At 54.0% G+C, this 23291-nt stretch overlaps 1 protein-coding gene across 1 annotated transcript in view; it reads left to right on the top strand.

Annotated features, from left to right (window-relative positions):
- Positions 1 to 23291, top strand: part of SPNS2 (SPNS lysolipid transporter 2, sphingosine-1-phosphate) — a 33919-nt gene that overhangs the window by 3871 nt on the left and 6757 nt on the right. Inside the window, exons 2-3 of the mRNA XM_007451605.1 lie at positions 10767 to 10832; positions 18738 to 18874. Coding sequence (XP_007451667.1) covers positions 10767 to 10832; positions 18738 to 18874 — 203 coding nt within the window. The remainder of the gene's footprint in view (positions 1 to 10766; positions 10833 to 18737; positions 18875 to 23291) is intronic.

Raw genomic sequence — 23291 nt, 5'->3', positions numbered from 1 at the left:
CCCCTCCCCCTCCCCCTCAGAACCCCCCTGAGGGCAGCAGGCCTCAGAAGCAGGTGAGAAGGGCCAGGTTCCCGCTCTTGCTTTTCTTACTGAGCATTGTTTCAGTTGGATGAAAGTGAGGTAGCCTGGAAACTGCCTCTAAACCCTTGCCCCATCCTCCTTGGGGGGATGAGGACACTGACACCGGGAGAATGCTGGAACTTATCCAAGGTCACATGGCAGGACGGAGCAGGAGCAGAACGCTCCAGTGTGGTCTTCTCTCAGGGGGAGGACAGAGCATACTCCCTGCTTCTGACCTGGAAACTCGGAGACTCTGCTGGCCAGGGCAGAAGCTCTCTGGGCAGATGAGTTTCAGCTCAGTTTAACAGCCACAGTTTGAGTTCCCCTAGGGCACGTGGCTCCTGCACCCTCCCCCAAGCCCCTGTGAGCCTGGCAGCTACCCACTCTCCATTCGGAGCCCACTCCTGGCTGCCAGGTCAGGAGAAGGAAGGAGCCTCTCAGGCGAGGGTCCTGAGTCTCCTCTTACCAGCTCTACATCCTGGTGCCGGAGCTTCCTGTGCTCCTGGGCTCCCATTCTTGCATCTGTAAAATGGAAGCAGAGCTGAGGGTGTAGGTGGCAGCATTCTGCTCCTGGAACCAGGCCCAGCAAGAGGGAGCTGGGCAGGCCCTGTTCACGTTTGGTGAATAACTATTTGAAAGCTGAGATCCTCCCCCAACTTCTCTGGGACACCTGTTCTCTTCGTGAGACCTAGTTTCTTTCCCTTTGATCCAGCCCCCTGGCAGACCAGGCACTTGAAATTGGGCGGAGCAGGGGCTGGTGAGGAGAGGCAGAGCCCTGCCCTGGGGGAGTCCTTTTCTGCCAAAGAAGCTGAGACCGGTATCCATGGCAACCACTCACTAACACAAACCCAGAAGGAGAGAGGAGTACAGGGAACCAGCCTGGAACACAGGCCTGGCAGGGACTGAGGGGCTTCCCCAAACACCTGGGCTCCGCGCAGGAGGGGCTGCCAGGCACGGGCTTTTAGCTCTTTTTCTGTCTGCTTGGTTGAGGCTGTCCAGAGCTGACAGTTGGGGAAACAGAGACTCAGGGCCTTTTACAGAGTCACCTGAGTGTGTAGAAGCCAGGTCAGTCCCCAAGCTCCGCGTCTATCTTTGTGGATAAGGATATCAACACCACTCCCGCCCTGCCCCCTCAGGTGGCTTTGTCCCCTTGAGTGGCCCGGCCCTGGCCACCACCAAGTCAGCACTATGCAAGGTCTGTAGGGCGGGGTGTCCCAGGGCCACATTCCAGAATGACTGTCTGGTGGGTCAGCGTCCAGGTGCACCGCTGGGCTGGCCTGGAATGCCAGTGCCCCAGTGACTAACCGCCAGCAGCCCATTTCCTTGCTCCTTTTCCTCCTCGGCCGCTTTCTGGCTGGTTCTAACAGCATTTCTGCTGTGCCACTGACCTGTCAGAGAAGTGCTTTGAAACTCACTGCCTTGATTTGGGACTCACGGCCAGTGACTGGCCCAGCCTGTGCCTTAGTTTTCCCTTTGTGAATGGGGCCGGAAGGCTGCAGGCTGCAGGGTACAGCCTGGTCTGAGAGTGAGGCTGCTCAGAGAGGAGGAGTTCCGCGTCCCTTCCCCAGACAGGAAGTGGCTTTGTTTCTGCCTGGGTGTGGGGGCCTGAAATCCTGAGGGTAGAAGGGGGATGAGAGCAAAGGAGGCAAAGAGGACACTGTCTTGATCCCCAGGCCTCTGGGGCTGGGCTCCTGGTTGGGCCCTGACGGTCTCCTGGGCTGAGCTTCCTACTCCTGGCTTTATCAGAATTGCTGTGTGACCTGAGGCAGATCCTGACCCTCTCTGAGCTGTGAATCCACAATAGATGATTTCATTCCTCTTTTTCTGTGGTCAAGGTCTTGCTCCCAAGGGTAGTATGGGGCACATGACTTGGTCTCAGGGACTCTTGTCTTCTGGAGCTCGGCTCTGCCTGTACCTCCCTTTTTCAGGACGATCGAGGACTGTTCCCTAGATGCTGCAGCAGCCAACCTTAGTTTTTGCTGCTGGGTCTCAGTGGTGTCTCTGCCCTCCTTCCAGGAAGTCTTCCTCACATCCCCCTCACTCTGTCCACCTCCATCATGGCACCTACTCCCATATAGGGTGGCTGTCTCCCTTCAGCCTCACGTGAGCTGAACCTGGTCATCTCTGTGTCCCCAGTATATGTGGGGGGCTGGCACAGGTTTGGCTCTTGTTGGCCGACTGAGTGGCAGAATTGAGTTGACCCAGCCCTGCCTGTCCTCAAAGCCCATCCTTCTGGGCTGAAGGGGCATTGGTACGTTTGAACGACCCTGGACAAGGACCAGGCCCCTGTAGGGGACAAAAGGCCGGCGCTGCCCTTTTGTCCTGAGTAGGACACAATGAGCTGGAGGCCTCGTGTCTCTGAGAAGGAAGGGGGGGCAGAGATCAGTGTGGTCCCTGTCTGCCCAGCCCGCAGCCCTGACAATGGGCTTCCTGGCCCCATGCTGGGCAGAATGGCTCCTGTACATGGAGGAGGGCACTGTGGTGCCTTCGTCTGGTCTCTTCTGCAGGTAGGGCACTGGAGGCCAAGGGCTGGTCCCAGGTTGCCCTGCAAGGTGGGGTGAAGCATAACAGAGCGCTGGTCTGCTCTGGGCCTGGCCCTCTCTTGGTAGTTGGGAGTGGTTGGTGAAAGGAGCCCTAGGTAAGATACGGCGGAGGGCAGAAGCATTTATATTAGAGCAAGAAAGAAGCAGGACTGATGCACCAGCCAGAGCTTGGAGGCTAGGGGTGGGGTCCCAGCCTCCTGCCTTGCCCTCAGTTCTCTGCCTCCATAGAGACCTTGCTGGGGTCTACCCTCACAGCCTGGTAGCTCCGTGGGATCTTCCTGGTCCCTTCACTGCCCAGCATGGACTTGCAAATGGGGTCCCAGGCAGCAAGGAGCACCATTATGCTTTGTAAACCGTAAAGGGCCGTGCCTGGGGAGAGAGGGCGTTACTTGGTCACACACTGTTTCTAGCACCCAGGTGAGGGCGGTTGGTGTGGATGTTGAGAGGGGGCTGGCTGCAACCTCTTTTCTGGTGCTTTTTGGGGTGAGGTGGGGAGCACAGGCCAGGTCGGGGCGCTTAGGGGTCTGCTCGGCCTGGCTCCTGCTGGGCTCTGTTTCCTTCGCCTTCTGAATCTCAGTTTTCCAGCTGAGAAGCGGGAGTGGGGGGTCGCTGGTGGCCTGGGCCGCTGGAGCAGCACACAGGGAGGCGGCTGAGGGCTCGTGGGCTTGAGCCATGCCGTTCTGAGGTCTCTTATCTCTCCCCACCCTCTCTCCCCCCATACCCTGGACTTATCCCTGGTCTGTGGCTACACAGGCCACACCCTCCACGGGTCATGATAAGGGTGTGGCCACCTTGTCCCCGGCCCCTGTTGGTCTTGGGAGTCCTTGAGCCAGAACAGGGCCAGGGAGGCTGAGATGGGAAAGGAGTGGCTCTGCAAAGCCCCCAAATTGCTAAGGCCGAGTCTGGTTCCAGGAAAGCTGGCCCCAAATGATAGACCAGAACCACAGGCCAGAGGCCCGGCTGCCTGTCCCTGCCCACTCTGGGCAGAGAGGCTTGGTGGGAATGGGGGTGGGGGGATGGGGAGGGAGGGCTCCCTGAGCTCTGGGGGTGGTTCTGCTTGCCTCGGCTGGTGGGGTCTGTGGGCAGGGCTCTGGGTAGGGAAGGGTGCTGTGGGGTGCTCTTTATGGGGACAAGTCTGGAGTTTAAGTCTTCTAGGGAGGGGGTGAGGCCTCTCTGAGGGGCTGAGGCTGTGGGCCAGGGGTCCCATCCTCATGGCCCCTGCAGAGATGACCACTAAGCTGTCCTGACAGATGACGCAGATCTGTAGGCAGGTGTGGGGGTAGGCGGGTGAGCACGTGTAGAACAAACATGACTAAGATTTCGAATGGACCCAGCAGGGATGTACAGGGATCCTAGGTCACTCTCAGATGGGCAACCTGAGGCTCAGGATAGGGGCCAGACGCTCCTGTAGGTCACTCAGTTTGTCCCTGGGGGATGGGGGGAGGGTCTTGCCCTGTGGAAGCTCTGGGGCAGGTAGAAGTGAGTGTGCTTGACAGCCTGGGTCTCTGGCCGAGGAACTGCCTTGGCCCGTCCCCGTTAGGCTCAGGAAGGAGCGGGTGGGTGCTGGCGGGGCCAGGCTGTGGTTTCCCAGCCTTAGCCATTCAGAGCCAGGTCAGCAGAGCCAGGCCCTCAGGCCCCTATAATTACCGGGGTGGGAGTTGCGGCCCTGCGTTGGAGCAGGGGTGAGAATTCCAGAGTGAGCCAGCCCTGAGGCCTCCACAGGGGAACCAGGGTCCCTCCAAGAAGGACCAGCCAATGGCAGGCATCACCTATCCCTTCAGATCCCTAGGCTCTGTCTTTCCAGCCATCTGCCCCCATTTTGGAGAAAAAACGCTGAAGTGGGAATTCCCATTCTCTGGGAACTGGTCACAGCCGGAGCTCTTGCCCCATGATGATCGTGATGATCTGTGATAACGTTTGTAACATTTATTGACTACCTACTATGTGCCAGGCACCATTCTAAGCATTTTACATGGATCAACCCATTTAAACCTCACAACAACCATGTAAAGCAGATCTTAAAATTAACCCTTGTTACAGAAAAGGAAACTGGCACAGAGAGTTTAAGTAACTTGCCTAAGGTCACAAAGCAGGGAAGGTGGAGAAGCCAGGATTTGAACCCCGATGGTCTGGCTCTGGAGCCCATGCTCTTGGAAATTCAGCTATGCTGCCTGCTGCTCTGAGAGAGGTAGGGTGAACATGGGGTGATGATGACTGTGTTTGGGGAGTGAACGTGGGCACCAGGTGGCCTGCCCTGGATGACAGGGCAGAAAGAGACCTCAGGATCATGTCCCAACCTTGCATCTGAGGCTGGTCTGAACTGGGTGGTCCTGAGGTCAGTGTGGGTTTCTTCTTACACCTTGGCCTTTTTGAGGACTCTGTGATGTCAGCAGGTTGGGTTCTGGACCTGGCTCCTCTAGGGGCTATTGAAGGACCAGCAGTGATGGGGGATCACTGAATCTGTGACCAGCCAGATGGGTGAGTCGGGCCAGATTCCATCCAGCTGTGGGGGTGCCTTCAAAGTTACAGGCACCTCCTCAACAAGAGCCCCAAAGGAGGGAGTTGCGGGGGGCACCCTGATAGACATGACCTTGGATCTGGGCCCTGGATGAGGTGGATCTTAGCAGGTGGAGATGAACAGTCCAGGAAGAGGGCATGGCTGTAGTCAAGGCTTGGAGGCCTGTGGGCCGTGATATGTGAGTCACAGGGGCTTCAGACCAACCAGGCCAGTGGTTTCCAATCACCTGGGCAGTGTGTTAATAGATTGCTGCCTCTGGCTTCTAGACAGGATGATTGTGCAGACCTGGAGCATGGAGGCCTCAAATGCTAGAAGAAGTCTGGGCTTAATTTGGGTGGCAATAGGGAGCCACTAAGCTCTACTGGGCAGCCACCCTCAATGACCTAATTTGGTTACACTCTCAGAACAGTGTCTGGCATGTAGCAAGCACTCAGTACACGTTAACACCCATATTATTGTTGTTGTTAGCAGTAGTATTACTGAACCAGGGACCTGGGCCAATGGATTTTGAAGACCTCATGGGTGACTCTGGGCCCTAGCCAGAGTTGACAACCACTGTGCCACGGCCTTAGCTCCTTGAGTCCAGAGATTGTCTTGTGGTCTCTGAAACCCCAGCCCAGGACTTCATAGGAAGTTGATAAGTGCTTGTGTGATGAGGCTGCAGGAGGGATGCTGGATGGGTTAGTAGAGGCTGGAGGCAGGGAGTCCAGCGGGGAGGCAGTTGGAGAAGGAGAGAGAGAATCATTGGGGCCCATTCATGGGAGACAAGGCGGGTGTCATGGTCCACTCCCAGGTGTCTGGTCTGGGGAGTGGACCAGGTAGGTGATGGAGCCGTGGAATCAGGGTCCAGGTGGCTGGGATGCTGAGAGATGATAGAGCCTGTGGGGTTGAGCCACCAGAAGGCAGTTGGCTTCAGGGGGGGATGGAGATGAGGACATCGAGTTGGGGAGGGGTGAGAACTGTTTTAAGAACTTCAGCTGTGGGAATTCCCAGGCGGTCCAGTGGTTAGGACTCGGTGCTTTCACTGACATGGCTTGGGTTCAATCCCTGGTCAGGGAACTAAAAAAAAAAAAAAAAAAAAAAAAAAAAAACCACCATAATAATAAAAGGAAGGATTGGTCAGCCCCCTTTATATCTTCAAAAATCTGTCTTCTGAGCTTGGAGGCCAGATAAAATTGAAGGAAGAACAGACGTGTTTTGAAGCTCTTAGTCTGGGATGAGATCCAGATTTTACTTATCTTAGCCATGAAGTCAGTGATTTGGCCGGGAGAAAAAAAAAAAAAAAAAAAAAAAAAAAAAACGCCCTTCAGCTGTGAAGGGGGGAGAGAGAAAGAGCGGCTGGCAGGGGGGATGAGGCCGGACTGTTTTTACCACCAGGGTGAGAGAGGGGCGAGCACATTTGTGCGCTGATGTGCAGGAGACGGGAGTAAGGGAGATGCTGACAGCACATCTCAAGCAGTGGCTGGCCCGGGCCAGCTTCCCGGGAGGCAGGAGGGGCAGTTGGCCTTGGACAAGAGGAGAGCCCCTTGGAAGCTTGAGAGGGGTGTAATTAGGGTCAATGGGTAAGAAAATTCAGGTGCTCCTGCTTTTCCAGAATGTTTTCTTGGCTCAGGGAGGAAGACCCTGTGGGCAGAGGACGATGTGGCTGTGGATTTGGGGCGACTGCCTGGAGAGGCCTGGATCGGGAGCTGTGGCCATGGGACGGGGGGGGGCAGGGGGGGGCTGCAGGTGTGGTGGGAGCCTCGCCTTGCCCGCCCTGGGCTGTTGGGGCTGATGGAGTGGGCCTGGTCTGAGCTGGAGGAGGCTCTGCTCCTGGGCGTGAGGCCCGTCCTTTGACCCACTAAACCTCAGCCTCCAGGAAAGAGGCTAAAAATAAGGCTGTGGTGAGGAAGGGAGGCGGGGTGTGGGTCCAAGCCTGCCTGGAGCCCAGAGGAAAATCTGAGACGATGGTCCGGGCTGCTGTGACACACGCTTCCCGTGCCAGTGGCCAGTGGGATCTCACTCTCCTGCAGCCATGGCCCTTGGCAGGCCTTGAAGAGGGAAAACAACCGAGAAAGGCTCAGGCAGGGCCTGACCTAGGGTCTTACAGCCTGTACGAGGCCCTGTTCCCTGGAAGGGTTTCTCTGGCCTTCTGCCTGGAACTCAGGCCTTGGACCCAAGACTGGGTTGCCGGGGGGTACTGGGGTGGGGACATCCAAAGCTGCCCGCGCCTTGGGTCTAGACTGCTCAGGAGTTCCCAGGGACCCTGGATGCCCATCTGGGTATGGTGAAATATTCCTCCCCCTTACGAGGAACTCTGTTCAGTAGAGGAAGTCAAGGAAGGCTTCCTGGGACTTCCCTGGCGGTCCAGTGGTTGGGACTTAGCCTTCCAATGCAGGGGGTTTGGGTTGGATGCCTGGTCAGGGAGCTGGGATCCCACGTGCTGCAGGGCCAAGGAACCAAAGTATGGAACAGAGGCAGTGTTGTAGCAAGTTCAGTGTAGACTTTGAAAATGGTCCACATAAAAAAAAAAATCTTGGGCTTCCCTGGTGGCGCAGTGGTTGGGAGTCCGCCTGCCGATGCAGGGGACATGGGTTCATGCCCCGGTCTGGGAAGATCCCACATGCCACGGAGCGGCTGGGCCCGTGAGCCATGGCCGCTGAGCCTGTGCGTCGGAGCCTGAAAAAAAAAAAAAGGAAAAATCTTAAAAAAAAAAAAAAGGAAAAATCTTAAAAAAAAAAAAAAGGAAGGCTTCCTGGAGGCAGAGGCAAATGCTGGACCTTGAAGTCATGGGTGGGGGAGTGCATCCAGTCAGATGGCTAGGATGTGTCTTGGGGAGGAAGCAAGAGTGTTTTGATTTGCTGGGGACACATGCCGCCTTTATGATGACCACTTTGATATGGCCTCCCTCCCAGAAAGTGGGCCTGCGGTTGCTGCAGATCCACGCCCTCCTCTGGGCCGTGGGTGGGGACCCACAGTGCAGGGCCCAGGGGGAGTTTTACCCTCCTACCATCTCCTGACTCTATCCATCCTTCCGTCTACCCAATGCCTAAATTGTGATGGTCTCTGTCCTGGGTTCCGGAGATGACTTGCCATGGTCCCAGCTCTCAGGGGGCTCATGATCTAGTGGGGGGTGAGGCAGGCCCCCGCCCATCCACCTATGCATCCACGGCACAAACAGTCACTGTGTGCCGGACCCCGGGCTGGGGGGCAAGAGTGAACCACGCAGAGGCTGTGTGGCAGAAAAACAAGCTTTGGATTTTGATAATAGACCCGGTTTCAGATCTCACCCCTGACATCTCATGTGCTGTATGACAAGTTATTTCATTTCTTGGAGCCTCAGTTTCCTCATATGTAAAATGGGAATGATAGTCATAGATAAGCCTGGGTAGCAGGGATAGAAATACCCTCTGTAGAGCCTCACATAGTACCTGGAACTTAGCAGGAACCAGCAGCTAGTGGCTCTTTGCTCCCGGCCACAGTGGATCCGAGGAGCTCATATCCGTGTCCCTCTGTGTCTTCTCTGTAGAACAAACTAATTGTAGTGTGACAAGTGTTAAAACAAGGATGGACCGGGGAGAGTGGGGGCAACTAGCTTATGGAGGGTGGTGGGAGGGGGAGAAAACAGGGAAGACTTCCCAGAAGAGGAGGCATCTAAACTAGTCTTGAAGGTATGGCGAGAATTAGCTCAGCCAATAAAATTGCACCAGGGTAAGAAGAGGGAGCATGTGTAGTCAGGGGCCCATGAGTAGTTTGGGGTGGCTAGGGTATGGGGTGCGGGGTGGTGTCCTGAGAAGTGAGGCTGGAGGGTGGGGTTGGCGGGGCTGAACCTGCAGCCCCACGGCCTGCTGAAGGTAGGGGAGCCACAGGTGATGGTGATTCTGCAAGAGAAGGATGTGATCGGATCAGGAGGCTACAGAGGCCCTGGCTCAGGACTGGGAGTGGCTGTGAGGCCGGGAGGTGAGCGTGGGGGGCTCCCCAAGGTCGGGCCCAGCCATGCCACCCACAGGGCCTGATCGAACTCAGGGCCTCTGAGGCCGGGTCGAGGCACCTCGGAGATCCCACTTGGTGGACCTGCCACCCGCAGGCCCAGGACCGGCCCCTGGTTTCCGCCTTCAAGGTAAAGTCCCAGCCCGCCCTGGTTATTAAGTCATTAGCTGGGTCTCACACAGCCTCTGCATTATGGGTAATTATGGTGAATCCACTCTGGGTATTAACAAGGAGGAGACCGGATGCTCTTGGCTGTCAGGCTGCTAGAACAGGAAATGCCTCAGCATCCCATGCCTGGGTCTTGCTTGGATGGGGGGACAGTGGCTTCTTCCCCAGCCCAGCCACTGGACGGGACCCTCGTACTGTGTTTGGAGATTCCACTTTCACCCGTTTCCCTGTGGTGTGACTTTGAACGTGTGGCTTACCCTTCTGTGCCTCAGTTTCCTCATCTATCCAGTGAGATGATAGTACCAGCCTCATAGGGTTGTGTGAGGGTTAAACTAATGAAGCACTTAATGCTCAGTAATACGAACCATCATCATTTTAAATGCTGACGTCATCATCACCATCGTGTCGAATAGTTCTGGGAGTCCCCCGAAGGCAGGGTCCTGGTCCCTTCCTCTGTCCCCTGCATGGGGAGCTCCTGAGACAGGCCCTGTCTCCTTTCTCCCCTCTTCCTTCTCAGTGCAGACGTGCAGTGGTCAGGGCGACTCTGGCCTGTGGCCCAGCCTCCTGCTGTCCTCAGATAAGCTAAGGCAGGGGCCCTGGGAGCTGTGGGGCTGGGGGTTGGGCTTACCCGGGAGCCCTGGTTGAGGGCTGCACGAGGTCAGAGGGGGCTGGGCAGTTGCTGGCCTCTATACAACCACGGCTGGGTCTGTCCACAGCTGTTGATCGTTTCTAGTTGTTCTGGTTGCCGCCCCCCTTTGATGTAAAAAGCCCTAACAAGAGCGAGAGCGCAGAGGTGGCTGGGAGTTGGGAGAAGGGCAGACATGGCCTCAAGGGCTCCCCTTCCCCCAGGAAAGCAGGCTTGGAGCCCCGTCTGCTTCCCTCTGCCTCTAGGCTCCTGCATCAGAAAATTGGGAGTCCTGGTTATTGTCCTGAGGACAGCTGGGGGAGCACATGTTTGTGCACACGTGCGGGTGAGCGGGGGTGGGGTGGGGTGTGTGTTGCCCGTGAGCCCTCTCCGCCCTCTCCGCCCTCTCCTTGGCCAGGGGGCTTCTCCTGCAGCTTTCAGTGGCTGCCCACCCACTCTCTGGGCTGTGGGCTTTGTGGTCTCCCCTGACGGCAGGGTCCACGTCTGGGGTCCCAGCACTTAGTCTGGGGCTGAGCTGCAGACGGGCAAGAGGCCCAGGCTGGTAGGAGGCTTGGCTGCCCCGCTGGGCTGAGTAACCATGGAGGAGCCTCGCCTGTCTGCGCCTTGGACCCCACACTGGCCGAGTGAGGGGATGTGGTCCTATCCCCAGTGTGAGCACCTCAGGGTAGAAGCTTGGCCTCCAAGGTTTCTAGTGGCCTGGCTAAACTCGGCAGGGCGGGGTTCTCTAGATGGGGCCAGGCTGGGCCCTACAAGGTGGAAAGAGGGCTGGGCTGGGGCTGAGGGTCGCCTAGGTGGGGTGTGCGAATGGGGGCACCCAGGCGTCAGGCGTCCCCAGTAAGCACCCTGTGTCTTCTCTTCCCAGGTGTCCTTCTGGACATCCAGCAGCACTTTGGGGTCAAGGACCGAGGCGCCGGCTTGCTGCAGTCAGGTGAGGCCCACCTCCCGCCCTGGCCCCCCTCCTGCTTTCTAATACCTGGTGGGGATTCCCTGCCTGTCTCTTCCCTGGTCCTGACTCGCTGGAAAGAGCGTGAGTTTTGTGTCCAAATCCCACCGTTGCCACTCACAAAAGGCACCACTTCCCCGAGCCTCTGCTTCTATTCTTGTGAAACAAAGCAAATAACACCTGCCCTGAGGGCCTGTGGGTGAGATACAGGGATGCAGGCAACCTGGAAATCACCTCTCAGATGCCAAAAGAGGAAACTCCAGCTGGTCAGCCCCAGAGCCTCTCGCAAACCCAGGGCAGGAGCCTGAGAACCTGGGTCCCAGACTAGACCTGGGCTTGAGGTTCTCGGCCCCTCACCCCCCGGGGTCCAGCCTTGGGACTGGTGGGGAGGCAGGGCCCGAGCCCCCCTGGGCCAGGGCAGCATGGCAGGTGATTAAGCAGTTATTCCAGCCTCTGCCCCTCCCTCCAGGGTTCATGTCAACCTTGTGGCTGCCCTGCCTGCTGTGTAGTCCTGTAGGACCTGAGCTCCTGGCCCTCCCCTGGCTGTGGCCCTGCCGGCTGTGCCCTCTGCAGGACCCTCAGGGCTGGGCAGAGACTCAGAGCCAGTATTACATCCCAGGGCTGGTTCTGACTCCGCCCTGACCTTGCTGTTTGGCCAGCTCCCTTGGCCCTGATTTCCCCTTGGTCCTGGAGTCCGTCTGGCTGTGAGGCCCAGTTAGATGTGGCTGCGAAGGTACATGGTCTGCATTCCACTCTGGGAACCCCGTCCTCTCCCGGGCTCTCCTGGGAGGGAGGGGCAGAGAGGCTGGCTCTGTCCAGGAACCTGCCTGACCTGTCTGGGTGGCATTCCACCACACACTGTGCCAGGCCTCCACGGCCTCCTTGAGCCACAGCCATTCAGCTAGGCTCAGTGCCCATCCTCATTTCCTAGATGGGGCCTCTGGGGCTCAGAGAGGGGAGATGAAAGCTCCAGGATTCAGCCCGAATACGTGAGAATTAACCGAGCTAGCACTAGGGTAAGGCTGTGCCGTCCAGCTCCTCCTAAGGGAGCCCAGGCCCCTGCCCCTGCAGACATCACCTCCACCCGGGATGTGAGCCCAAGCCCCTCTGCTGGCTCCGCCCCCCTTGCTTGGCCTCCCTGGCTAGGTCAGAGCAAGTCATCCTGCCCCGGGGCCTGGGACAGGTTCCTCCAGCCTCCTGGGCTCCGTACAATGCAGTGACCAGCACTTACAGCTGGAGAGACAGAGTTGAAGCCGGATGGGAGTGTGGGAGGGATCAGGCTGCCGAGCTGGTGAGGGAAGGGCAGGAGGGAGCCTAGCTGCCCATCCCCCTGCTCCGTGGCCCCTGAGTCACTGGGGACCCAGCCCGAGCCTCATCCCCCTCCTGCTCTGGCCTCCTCCATTCAACTCCCACTGATCGAGGTCAGGGCCAGTGTAGCCGCCCAGGGAGCGGGTGGGAGGGCTGTGAGGGTCATAGCGCTGCCTCAATTATGTCCCAGGCTGTGTCCTTCTTATCCCTGGCGACCTGGCTGGAGGGGGATAAATCATCCACAGCATCATCTTGTTTGAGTCTTCCTCCTACAAGCCCCCTTTGGTCAGCTTCACTTTCCAAATGGAAGGACAGAGGTTAAGAGAGGGGAAATGACTTGTTTAAGGTCTCATGGTGAGAGAGTAGCAGGCCTGGCATTGGGACTTCCTCTTGGCTCGGGATGGGGGCATAGATGGCCGCTGGATTGGTGAGGCTTATCCCAGGCGTCTGAGTGTCTGACTTCTCGGTGTTCTCGGGGTGGGTGCCTCTGGGCCATGGTGAGAGTTCCCAGCACACTCCGAGACCCTCTAGTCATTACTCTGTGGCCCTCACCCTCCCACCTACCCTGGGCACAGCTGGAATGGCTCCCCAGAATGTCCTTGCCTCTCTGGTCAACTGAACCAAGAAGCCAGGTGGGCTAGACCAGGATGTGACTCAATGGGCTACCAGGCAAGTCACCTAATTGGCCTCAGCCCCATGCACCTGGCTCTTCCCTGATAAGGTCAGAGCCAGGTGTTGCTGCTTGCCCAGATCAAAGGGCCAGGGCTGACAGCTGGGGTGCCTGCTTATTTGTGGGCACCAGGAGCTGCTGGGCCAGGAGACAGGGTTGGGGGTGGGGGGGCGTGGGGGGGCTGAGAGTTCGGCCTGGGCCTGCCCCTGCTGTTTCCCCTCGGGACCAACTCAGGGCTGGGGTTTGTGGCATCACGAGGAAGTGTCAGGATTGGGGGGGTGGGGGCAGGGGGAGAGTGGGGACGGAGGTCACTCAAGTAGCAGAACATTACTGAAGAAAATTCCTCCTGTACAGTTTCTCCTTAATTTCTCTTTAGCGTGAAAATGGAGACACACCATGTTTTAATTTTGTCATTCCGTTTTCAACTAACATGGCCAAATGTCAAAAGGGTTCTGGCATCAGTTTCGCTTGTACCTTTTTTCCACCTGTAGAGGCTTAAAGACTTATTTTGTGGGGCAATGATGTTGAGCCACAACACTTAGCTTATAGACCTAGCTTCCACGCTAAGTGTTCTGCCAGAATCTTCTGACGGGCACCTTGTGAAGTCCAGCTACTGATAAAAACGCCTTCACTATGGAGAGCTGTCATAATGAGACTGGGAACCTGAAGGTTTACACTCATGCGCTTATAAAAATATCCAACTGCCGCTGTCCAGCTGAGCAGGTCATTGGTGGACTGTGGCTCTGACTGGTCAGCATGATCCTGCTTCCTCCCTTGGCAGAGTAGCTGGAAGAGCCTGTGAAATTTACATCCCCTCTCCAAGCCACCACTTGCTAACCACCACTTGTGTCTGGGAGTATTCAGTAAAGACGACGTCCCTAAGTTGGCTAACATAGTACCTGATACATAGTAAGTCTTCAACACATGCTAGTGGGTATATAAAACACACAGATACACACAGAATATTTATCTGATAATGAAAGACTTTATATCTGATAGACAAGGACCTTAATACCTAAAAGTATTAAGGGTATAAAGGGTTATGGGTTGAGTTGTGTCTCCTCCAAATTCATTTGTTGAAGTCCTAACCCCCAGGACCTCAGAATGTGACCTTATTTGGAAATAGGATCATTGCAGATATAATTAGCTAAGTTAGGATACGGTGGGCCTAATCCAACATGACTGGTGTCCTTATAACAAGAGGAAATTTGGACACAGACACACACACACACACACACACACACACACAGGGAGAACGCCATGTAAAAATGAAGGTAGAGATCAGGGTGATGCTTCTGCAAGCCAAGGAAGGCTAAAGATTTGCCAGGAAACCACCAGAAGCAGGAGAGAGGCCTGGAGCTTATTCTCCCCACAACCTCAGAAGGAACCAACCCTGCCAACCCCTTGATCCCATATTTTTAGCCTTCAGTGGTGCGATGACAAAATTCTGCTGTTTAAGCCAGCCAATCTCTGGTACTTGGTTATGGCAGCCCTAGGACGTTAACACAGTCACAATTCTGAAAACTGATCCACACAGAACACTCTGGGGGTAGGTGATCTGTAAAATTGGTCTGGATGTATCCTAACATTCTTGGACTTACTTTTTAATTTTTTTAATTAATTAACTTTTGGCTGCATTGGGTCTTCGTTGCTGCGCGCGGGCTTTTCTCTAGTTGGAGCGAGTGGAGGCTACTCTGTTGTGGTGCGCGGGCTTCTCATTGCAGTGGCTGCTCTTGTTGGGGAGCATGGGCTCTAGGCACGCGGGCTTCAGTAGCTGTGGCTCGCGGGCTCTAGAGCGCAGGCGCAGTAGTTGTGGTGCACGGCTTAGTTGCTCTGCGGCATGTGGGATCTTCCCGGACCAGGGCTTGAACCTGTGTCCCCTGCATTGGCGGGTGGATTCTTAACCACCACGCCACCAGGGAAGCCCCTGTTCTGTTCCTTCTGCCAGGAATTTATTTCCCTCCAGGCTCTACCTAGTTGTGTTCAGGCCTCTCTGCTGGCCTGTGACAACCCTGAGGGCTGGGAAAGGCCCTTTCTCTTGGCTCCCCAGAGCAGAAGGGAGGGCTGGAAAGATGGATTGTGTCTCCCTGCTGACCTTGGATCCCCTTGTCCCCAAGGGGAAGGCCCTGAGAGATAAGAGAGTCAGGGCTCAGGAGGGTTGCTGTGTCATCTTGGGCAAGATCTTCCACCTTCCAGTGGCCCCAGCTGTACAGTGGGACAGACGGTAAAACTCAGGTTGGGACTTGGTGACCTTTGGCGGGACAGGGGTGGGGATGGGGTGTGGCTGCCCCAGCAGGAGTCCATCTGAAGTGGGGCTGCCTTCCGGTTCTGCTGTGGACAGGAGGATAGGGATGGACCAGGATGGCTGAGGTCTGGCCGAGGCCTGGCTCACCTCCTCCAGCCCCTCTGCACCCACCCAGTGGGGGCTTGGCCAGCGCTCCTCCTTGAAGGGGGAGAACAGTGTGCTGTGGATCCCCACTGCCCTCTAACTAACACCAAACCTGGAACTAGGGGTTAGGGCCCGATCTCCCTCAGTGGTCTCATCTCCCACTGCTTCCTCTCTCTATCACCTTCCCAGCCTACAGCCTCATGTGTCTTCCTGCTGTCCCCGACACACCCTGAACTTTCTCTGACCTTTGGAACATCAGCTGGGATCTTCCGCCTTCCCAGCCTGGCCTCCTGTGGTGTGATTTAGAGCAAGGACTCTGGAGTCAAATTGGGGTATATATTCTGGCTTAGCCACACACCGAGCTGTATGATGTCACTCCTTTTAGCCTCTACTCTTTCCTCCGTAAGATGAAGATAATAGGGAGAATCAAATGAGATCATCTGTGCTTATGGCCAGGGCACATCCCTGGGCCTTGCCTGTAGTAAATGCTCCATGAACGGTAACTGCAATTATTATTAACAATAAGCATAATGCCTCATTAACCATTATACAGTCTTATAAGATTTGTAATTTATATTTTAGTATACTTGATTTTAAGTAGTATCATCACCACGGTGAACTCCTGTGCAGCCTTCAGTGCCCTGCTCTGCCATCACTGCCTCTATGAAGCCTCCCTTCATGTCTTGGTAGGATTTGGCCCTCCTTGCTGGTTCCCTGGCATTTTAAATCTTTAAGCTGGGCAACCCATGGACAGGGTCTGCTTCTTGGCCAGACAGGGGGGCAACTCCTATTCTGATTCTTTCTGTCCACTCCTCACCTAATACAGACAGGCATAGAGGGAACAATTCTTCCTTCTCCCCTAAAGTGTGTAAGTCCTGATGAGACTGAAATCTCTTTCCAGCCCATATCCTGGTCTGATCTCAGGCAGGTCCTGGGAGACAGACCCAGCAGGAAAAATTCTTCTAGATAAGAGGAAATAATTTCTACTCTGACTGATCTAAACAAGGGCCCAGTGTTGACCAAGGCTGACCCACTCTGGGCATGGGCAGGGCATGGCATTAAGCACCTTACACACATTATCTCATCCAGTGCTCAGAGCAAGCAGGGAGTTGCTATTTTTATCTTTATTTTACAGATGAGGAAGTTGGCACGCTGGAGGTGGCTTAGGTTCATGAGAGTTGATTGTTAAATTTTCAGGAATTGTGTGAGCTGGTTGTTAAGCACAACCGTTATTACTAACTAAATTATATAAACTTACGATTACACAACATCACAGCATAGCACAGGAAGATTGGCTGGCTCGGTGCTTTGCGATGACCTAGAGGGGTGGGATAGGGAGGGTGGGAGGGAGGCTCGAGAGGGAGGGGATATGGGGACATGTGTATGCATACGGCTGATTCGCTTTGTTGTGCAACAGAAACTAACACAGTATTGTGAAGCAATTATACAGTTATACTTTGTATAATTATACTCCAAAGAGCTATTAAAAAGAAAAACCCAAAGGTAATAAACATTCAGAATTCATCACCCCCTAATTATTTTGCTGCCTTTCACTATTATCTACGTTCTTAAGGTTATTTATGTCTGTTGGATCTAAGTGATAGAAATACTCTATGCACAACTCTGTGACTGCATCTCTCTTCCCAACTCTGATTAGTGACATCACCTTGGTAGCTTGAAATCAGGCCATGGTGGGAGTATGTGCACCATGAAAACAGGCAAACACTACACATCAGAGCTCCCCCCAACCCCGCCTCATTTTTGGAGAGCCAAACATTGCTAAACATTTATCAGCACACCACTGAATTGAGGGACAGAGAGGTTGTGACCTTCCCAAGGTCACCCAGCTGGGAAGGAATAGAGCTGAATTTAAGACCAGGCACTGCATCTCTGGTGCCCAGATTTGTGCACCTCTCTGCTGATTCTGCCTGAGGCCCCAATCACACAGTTGGGATTAAAAGATTGCCCCCCACACCCATACACGCTCACCGTCCTGCTCCCTGGGATAAGTGAGGGACAGTCGCGCTGCACCAGCCCAGCCTGCTCTCACCTCCTTGCCTCCTTCCTCCCCTCCCTCTATCGCTTCTCCTAGGGGCTCAGGTCTGTGAGGGAACAGTCAGACCCTGTGAATGTTTAGCTTGGCCGGCCACTTTATCTGCCCACCCGGCCTTTGTCTGGCCATCTGCCCGTCAGCTGTGGGATTGCCTTCCAGGAGGAGGAATCAGGGGCTGCCTCACCGCATGACCTAGCGACTACCCTGAGTTGCTGGACTCTTTATCCCCCCTGGGACCCCGAAGGCCCCTCCCATACTGGTAGTGCCATCCCCACAGGGTCCTCTAAGACTCTGCTGCTCTATGGTTCTGGAAGAACAAAACCAGGTCACATCACTCCTCTGCTCAGCATCCTCTGGTGTTTTCCTTTCTCACCCGTAGAAGCCACAGTCACCACAGTGAGCCACAAGGCCCTACCCCATCTGGCCTTTTCCCCAGGGTCCCTCTGCTCCAGCCACTCTGGTCTATTTGTTTTCCACAAATATGCTAAGCACATTCCTGCCCCAGGGCCTTTGCACTTGCTGTTCTCAACCCAATATTTGCATGATTTATCTCCTCATCTCCTCCGGGTCTTTGCTGAAATGTCACCTCTTCCTTTCTATTTAAAATGTTAACATCTGTTTTCTTTTTCTCACGCACTTTTCCTATCTCCTGTTTCTGCCCTTTTTCCCTCCTTAGCATGTGTCACCCTTTGACATACTATATTTTTTATTTCATTGTTTCTCACTAGAATGAAAACTGCAAGAGTCTAGGAATTTTGGTCTTTGTTGAATGGATGAAAGGATGGATGAATGAATGAATGAATGAATGAACAAATGAATGACAATGTTTCCAAACGTCAGGAAAGTCTCTGCAGTCTGCTGGGAGTGAGGGTGGCTGTGTGATCTGGCAGGTATGAGACTGGGGGTTCCAGGTCCAGTTCTGCCCCAATTTGCTGTGTGACCTTGGGTAGGTCCCTTTCCCTCTCTGAACCTCTTTTTCAAGTATAATAAGGAGAGTAGCATGGCAAAGTATAAGGAACACTGGCTCTGGAGTCAGGGGGTCAAATCCCCACTGGGACATTTACTACCAGTGGGGCCTTAGGCAAGTCACTTCTCTCTGAGTGTCTCCCCATCTTTGAGGTGGGATGGGGGTTGGAGAGATACACAAGATGCGGTGTGGTGAGCCCCTAGCACAGCCCCTGACAAGTAGAAAATTTTCAGTGAATAATCTTTACTCTTTTAAAAAGTACCCGAAGGGCTCACCTGCCACTGGGCGTTGAAGAGGATGGAGTCATGGCGTCTCCTAACCCAGAGGGCCTGTCCCGCCTCCCCCGGGCCCAGGTCTGGCGGAGGTTTTGCCCCTCTCGGGCAGCGGCTGCTTCCTCAGCAGGCGCTCGGCCTCTCGCTTGGCCTCTCGCTGGGTGGTCTGGGCGGGTGGGCTCAGCCGTGAGACCCCCGTGCCACAGCTGCGGCTCTCCTCTCCCCACGCAGCGTTCATCTGCAGCTTCATGGTGGCCGCCCCCATCTTTGGTTACCTGGGTGACCGTTTCAACAGGAAGGTGATCCTCAGCTGTGGGATTTTCTTCTGGTCGGCTGTCACGTTCTCCAGCTCCTTCATCCCGCAGCAGGTGAGGCCTGCCCGGGCATTCCACCCGGCATTCGTGCTCATCACGTCCGTGTATCCTGGTTCCTCCAGCTTCCTGCTCATCCCGTCCGTGTATCCTGGTTCCTCCAGCGGGTGGCAAGTCTGATTGACCTATCCTAGTCTAGACTGAGGTTCCAGCCTGTTGGGTCCAAGTATGGTGGGATGAGGGGGGTCTTTGGGTACTTCTATACATTGGCCCTACCGATTGGGCTTTCCCCGTGCTGGCCTTGAACTGAGGGGCTCACAGCCCTGTGTGGCATCCTGACTCTCTCTGAGCTGCTTCTGATTTGGGGAGGATGCAAGGATCAGGGGGGCAAGTCTGGCCAAGGAGTCAGGACCCTTCAGTTCCAGTTCTGGCTCTGCCGTCATCTTGCTGTGTGACCCTAGATACGTCACTACCCTTCTCTAGGCCTCACACAGTTTGCTCTTTGTCCGACCATCGGCCAACTCCCTGGGTCAAAGTCCTAGGGAGACAAACATTAGTTCAGTGTAAGGAAGATCTTTCTTTCTGTTTTTTGTTTTTTTTTTTTTTGGCCACAATGTGCAGCTTGTGGCATGTTAGTTCCCCAACCCGGGATTGAACCCAGGCCCTCAGCAATGAGAGTGTGGAGTCCTAACCACTGGACTGCCAGGGAATTCCCAGGAAGGAAGATATTTCTTACTTGGCTCCCACAGTTCTGGATTTGAATATCCCAATTCTGTTGCCCACTCAGCTTTGTGATCTGGAGAAACTTAACTTCTCTGAGCCTCAGTTTCCTCATCTTTAATTGGGGATAATACTTCTTAGTATGAAGGGTGGTTGTGGGAAATAATTGAACTCATGAATGTCCAGACCCTGACACATGGAAGGTTTCAACAAATCATTGTTCTTTCTTCCAATGAGGAGATATGTTGCTCTGAGAGGTAGTGAGTGTCCCGTCACTAGGGGTCTTCAAGCAGAGGATGGACAATCACATGATGGCTACTATAGAGGGAGATAGAGGAAGAAGGGGAGGGACTTCCCTGGTGGCGCAGTGGATGAGAATCCACCTGCCAATGCAGGGGACACAGGTTTGAGCCCTGGTCCAGGAAGATCCCACATGCCGTGGAGCAACTAAGCCCGTGTGCCACAACTCCTGAGCATGTACTTTAGAGCCCGTATGCCGCAACTACTGAGCCCGTGCACCACAACTGCTGAGCCTGAGCTCTAGAGCCCGCGTGCTGCAACTATGAAATCTGCGCACCTAGAGCCCGTGCTCCGCAACAAGAGAAGCCACCACAATGAGAAACTCACGCACCATAATGAAGAGTAGCCCCCGCTCGCCACAACTAGAGAAAGCCTGCATGCAGCAATGAAGACCCAAAGCAGCCAAAAATAAATAAAATTAAATCTTAAAAAAAAAAAAAAAAAAAAAAAAAAGAAGAAGGGGAGAAGACCAGGATTTGCCTTCAGGGAGCGTTCAGCCTAGGGGACAAAGGAGGAGACCCTGGCCTTGGGAGCACCCAGGCCTGGGGATGGGAAAATGTGACAGGAGCTCCCATGTTCAGAGCCTTCAAGATAAGCAAAGTGCTGAAAGTCCTCACTGAAGAGAGAGCAGTCTCTGACATCCCTGTGGTCAGGGAAGACTTCCTGGAGGAGGTGGCAGTTGAGCTGGGCAGGCAAGACAGGGAGGTTAGGCCTTTTGGTGAAGATAGCACAGGCAGGGGGAGCAGCCCCATGGAGGCAGAAATGGTGGAGTGTGTTGGTAGATTGACGAGGAGAGTGCTTTGGCTGGAAAGGAAGGCAGGGACCAGGTCATGGAGAGCCTTGAATGCCAGGTTGGAAGGCCTGAGCTTTCTCCTGAGGGAAGTGCTGGACCCTGGAAGAGTCTGAAGAAGGGCAGTGGTGAGTCAGATTTACACTGATCGAGAGGAGGTTGGAGGTGAGGGCAGAGAGAACTGGCAGATTTGGGGGATACAAGTTTGCTTCATGGGGCAGCTTAATAGAGAAGGGTCAGGCCAGGTAATAAGCTCCAGGCCTAGGACTTCCCTGGTGGCACAGTGGTTAAGAATCTACCTGCCAATGCAGGGGACACAGGTTCGAGCCCTGGTCTGGGAAGATCCCATATGCCACGGAGCAACTAAGCCCGTGCACCACAACTACTGAGCCTGTGCTCTAGAGCCCACGAGCCACAACTACTGAGCCTGCGAGCCACAACTACTGAAGCCCGTGCACCTAGAGCCCGTGCTCTGCAAAAAGAGAAGCCACCACAAAGAGAAGCCCGCGCACCACAACGAAGAGTAGACCCTGCTAGCCGCAACTAGAGAAAGTCCGTGTGCAGTAACGAAGACCCAATGCAGCCAAAAATAAATTAAAAAAACAAACAAAAAAACCCAGGCCTAGAACGTCAGGTAGAGCCTGACGGCCACAGTCAAAAATGGGGACTGGACCAGAAGAAGCTTCTGGACCCCCTCTGGGTCTTGTTCTGCCCCTGATCAGCCTCCTCATCATCTGACCTGTGGGGCTGCTTCTGGGGTTGACCAGTGAGTACAGGATCACGATGTCAAGGCTGGGCCCCACTCTGGGTGTGTGGAAGGAAGGGAGAGATGGGGAGAGAAGATGAGCAGAGGCAGAGAGAGAAACAGACGGATGACCCCCAATTAATCTATGAGTTCATCGCAGTCACAATCCGAGTCCCATGGGGGTTTTTGGTGGACCTTGGCAATGTGATTCTGAAGTAAATCTGGCAGAGAAAGTGCCCAGGAACAGCCAAGAACATTGTGAAAACAACAATGAAAGGGCTCTTGTCCTATCAGTTATCAAAACATGGCTATTCTAATGAAAACAGCAGAGGGATAAACTAAGAGATCAAGGAAACAGAGTCCTCCTTTCCATGGGAATTGAGTGGAGGATGAACGTTGCATCTCAAATAAATGGTTTTGGGAGTATTGACTCTCCATCTGGATGGAAGATAAATTATGGCCTGTATTTCTAACCACACTTCAAAATAAATCCCAGCTTGGTGAAAGTAAAGTAAAAAGCAAACCATAAAAGTCTAGAACTATAATTCAACAAGAAAAAGACAAACAACCCAGTAGGAAAAATGGGCAAAGGATAGTGACAGGCACTTCCAGGGGAAGATCCCCCAACAGGCAACATATGTAGGATGAGATGGTTCTTGGCTTCTTGAGTAATCAGGGCACTGCAAATTAAAACAACAATGAGTTACCATTTCACGCCCATCAGATTGGCGGCAATTAAAAAGGCTGACAATACCAAGTGTTATTCAAGCTATTAGTGGGAGTGTAAATTGGTAGAGCCTCTTTGGAGAGCAAAGTGGGGCAGGATTTTGTAAAATTCTGTGTACACCGCACAGCCCAGCCTTCTACTTGGGGGTATATGCCGAAGGGAGAAACTCCAACTCGTGGACACAAAGTGACAGGTGCACGTAAGGATGGTTGCTGCAAGTTTTGTAATAGAAAAAAAAGAAACTAAATGACCTCGACTTGGGGGACGCCCAGATAGAATGGGGTGTATTCATACTATGAGCTTCTTAGCAGCAAATGAATGAACTAGATCTATATTAACCAGCTGAAATGGGTTTCCAAAAGACGAGGGAAAAAAATCAAGTTGTGGGACAAGACGCATGGAATGCTGTTTTTTTTTTTTTTTTTTTAATATTTATTTATTTTACTTTTGGCTGTGTCGGGTCTTAGTTGCGGCACGCACGATCTTCGTTGCGGCACGTGGGTTGCTCTCTAGTTGTGGCTCACCTGCTCAGTAGTTGCGGCATGTGGGCTCCCAGTCCCCCAACCAGGGACCGAACCCGCTTCCCCTGCACTGGAAGGTGGATTCTCAACCACCGGACCAGCAGGGAAGTCCCAGGGATGGTCTTTTTATGTTTATTTTTTGAGAGCACACAGGGGACACTAAATGTTGTTCCTTGGTACGTATATGTGCAGGCAAAGGTAGAGAGGAAGTCGTGACAAATGCACAAGATAGCCAGTTCCTGGGGGGAGGAGTGGGGATCTATGGGATCCCTTGTCAAAGAGGTCTTATCTGCCTGCTCTTGTACGAAGGAGAATAAGGAAATCACTCCCATTCTCTTTCTCTTTCTAAAATATAACAAACATAAAAGATAACAGATAATTTTGTATCATTCTGGGATGGACTAGCCCTTCTTGAGCAAGATGTGAAATCCAGAAGCCATTAAGGGAAAATCAACAGCTTGGACAGCATCAAATTAACCAACACAAAATAAAGCTTCTGTATGATGAAACTCCCCATAAACAAAGTGGAAAGAAAGATGATGGAAAATATTTGTGACGTATCTAAGAAACGTCAATTCCCATGATATAGAAAACGCTAACAGAAACCAATACAAGAAAGACAAACAACCCAACAGAAAAATAGGCAAAGGCTGTGGGCTGATGCTTCTTAG

The sequence above is a fragment of the Lipotes vexillifer genome, unplaced genomic scaffold (genome assembly GCF_000442215.2).
Source record: "Lipotes vexillifer unplaced genomic scaffold, Lipotes_vexillifer_v1.1 scaffold126, whole genome shotgun sequence".
In the NCBI taxonomy this organism is placed as follows: domain Eukaryota; kingdom Metazoa; phylum Chordata; class Mammalia; order Artiodactyla; family Lipotidae; genus Lipotes; species Lipotes vexillifer.
This window is presented reverse-complemented; position numbering and strand designations above follow the sequence as displayed.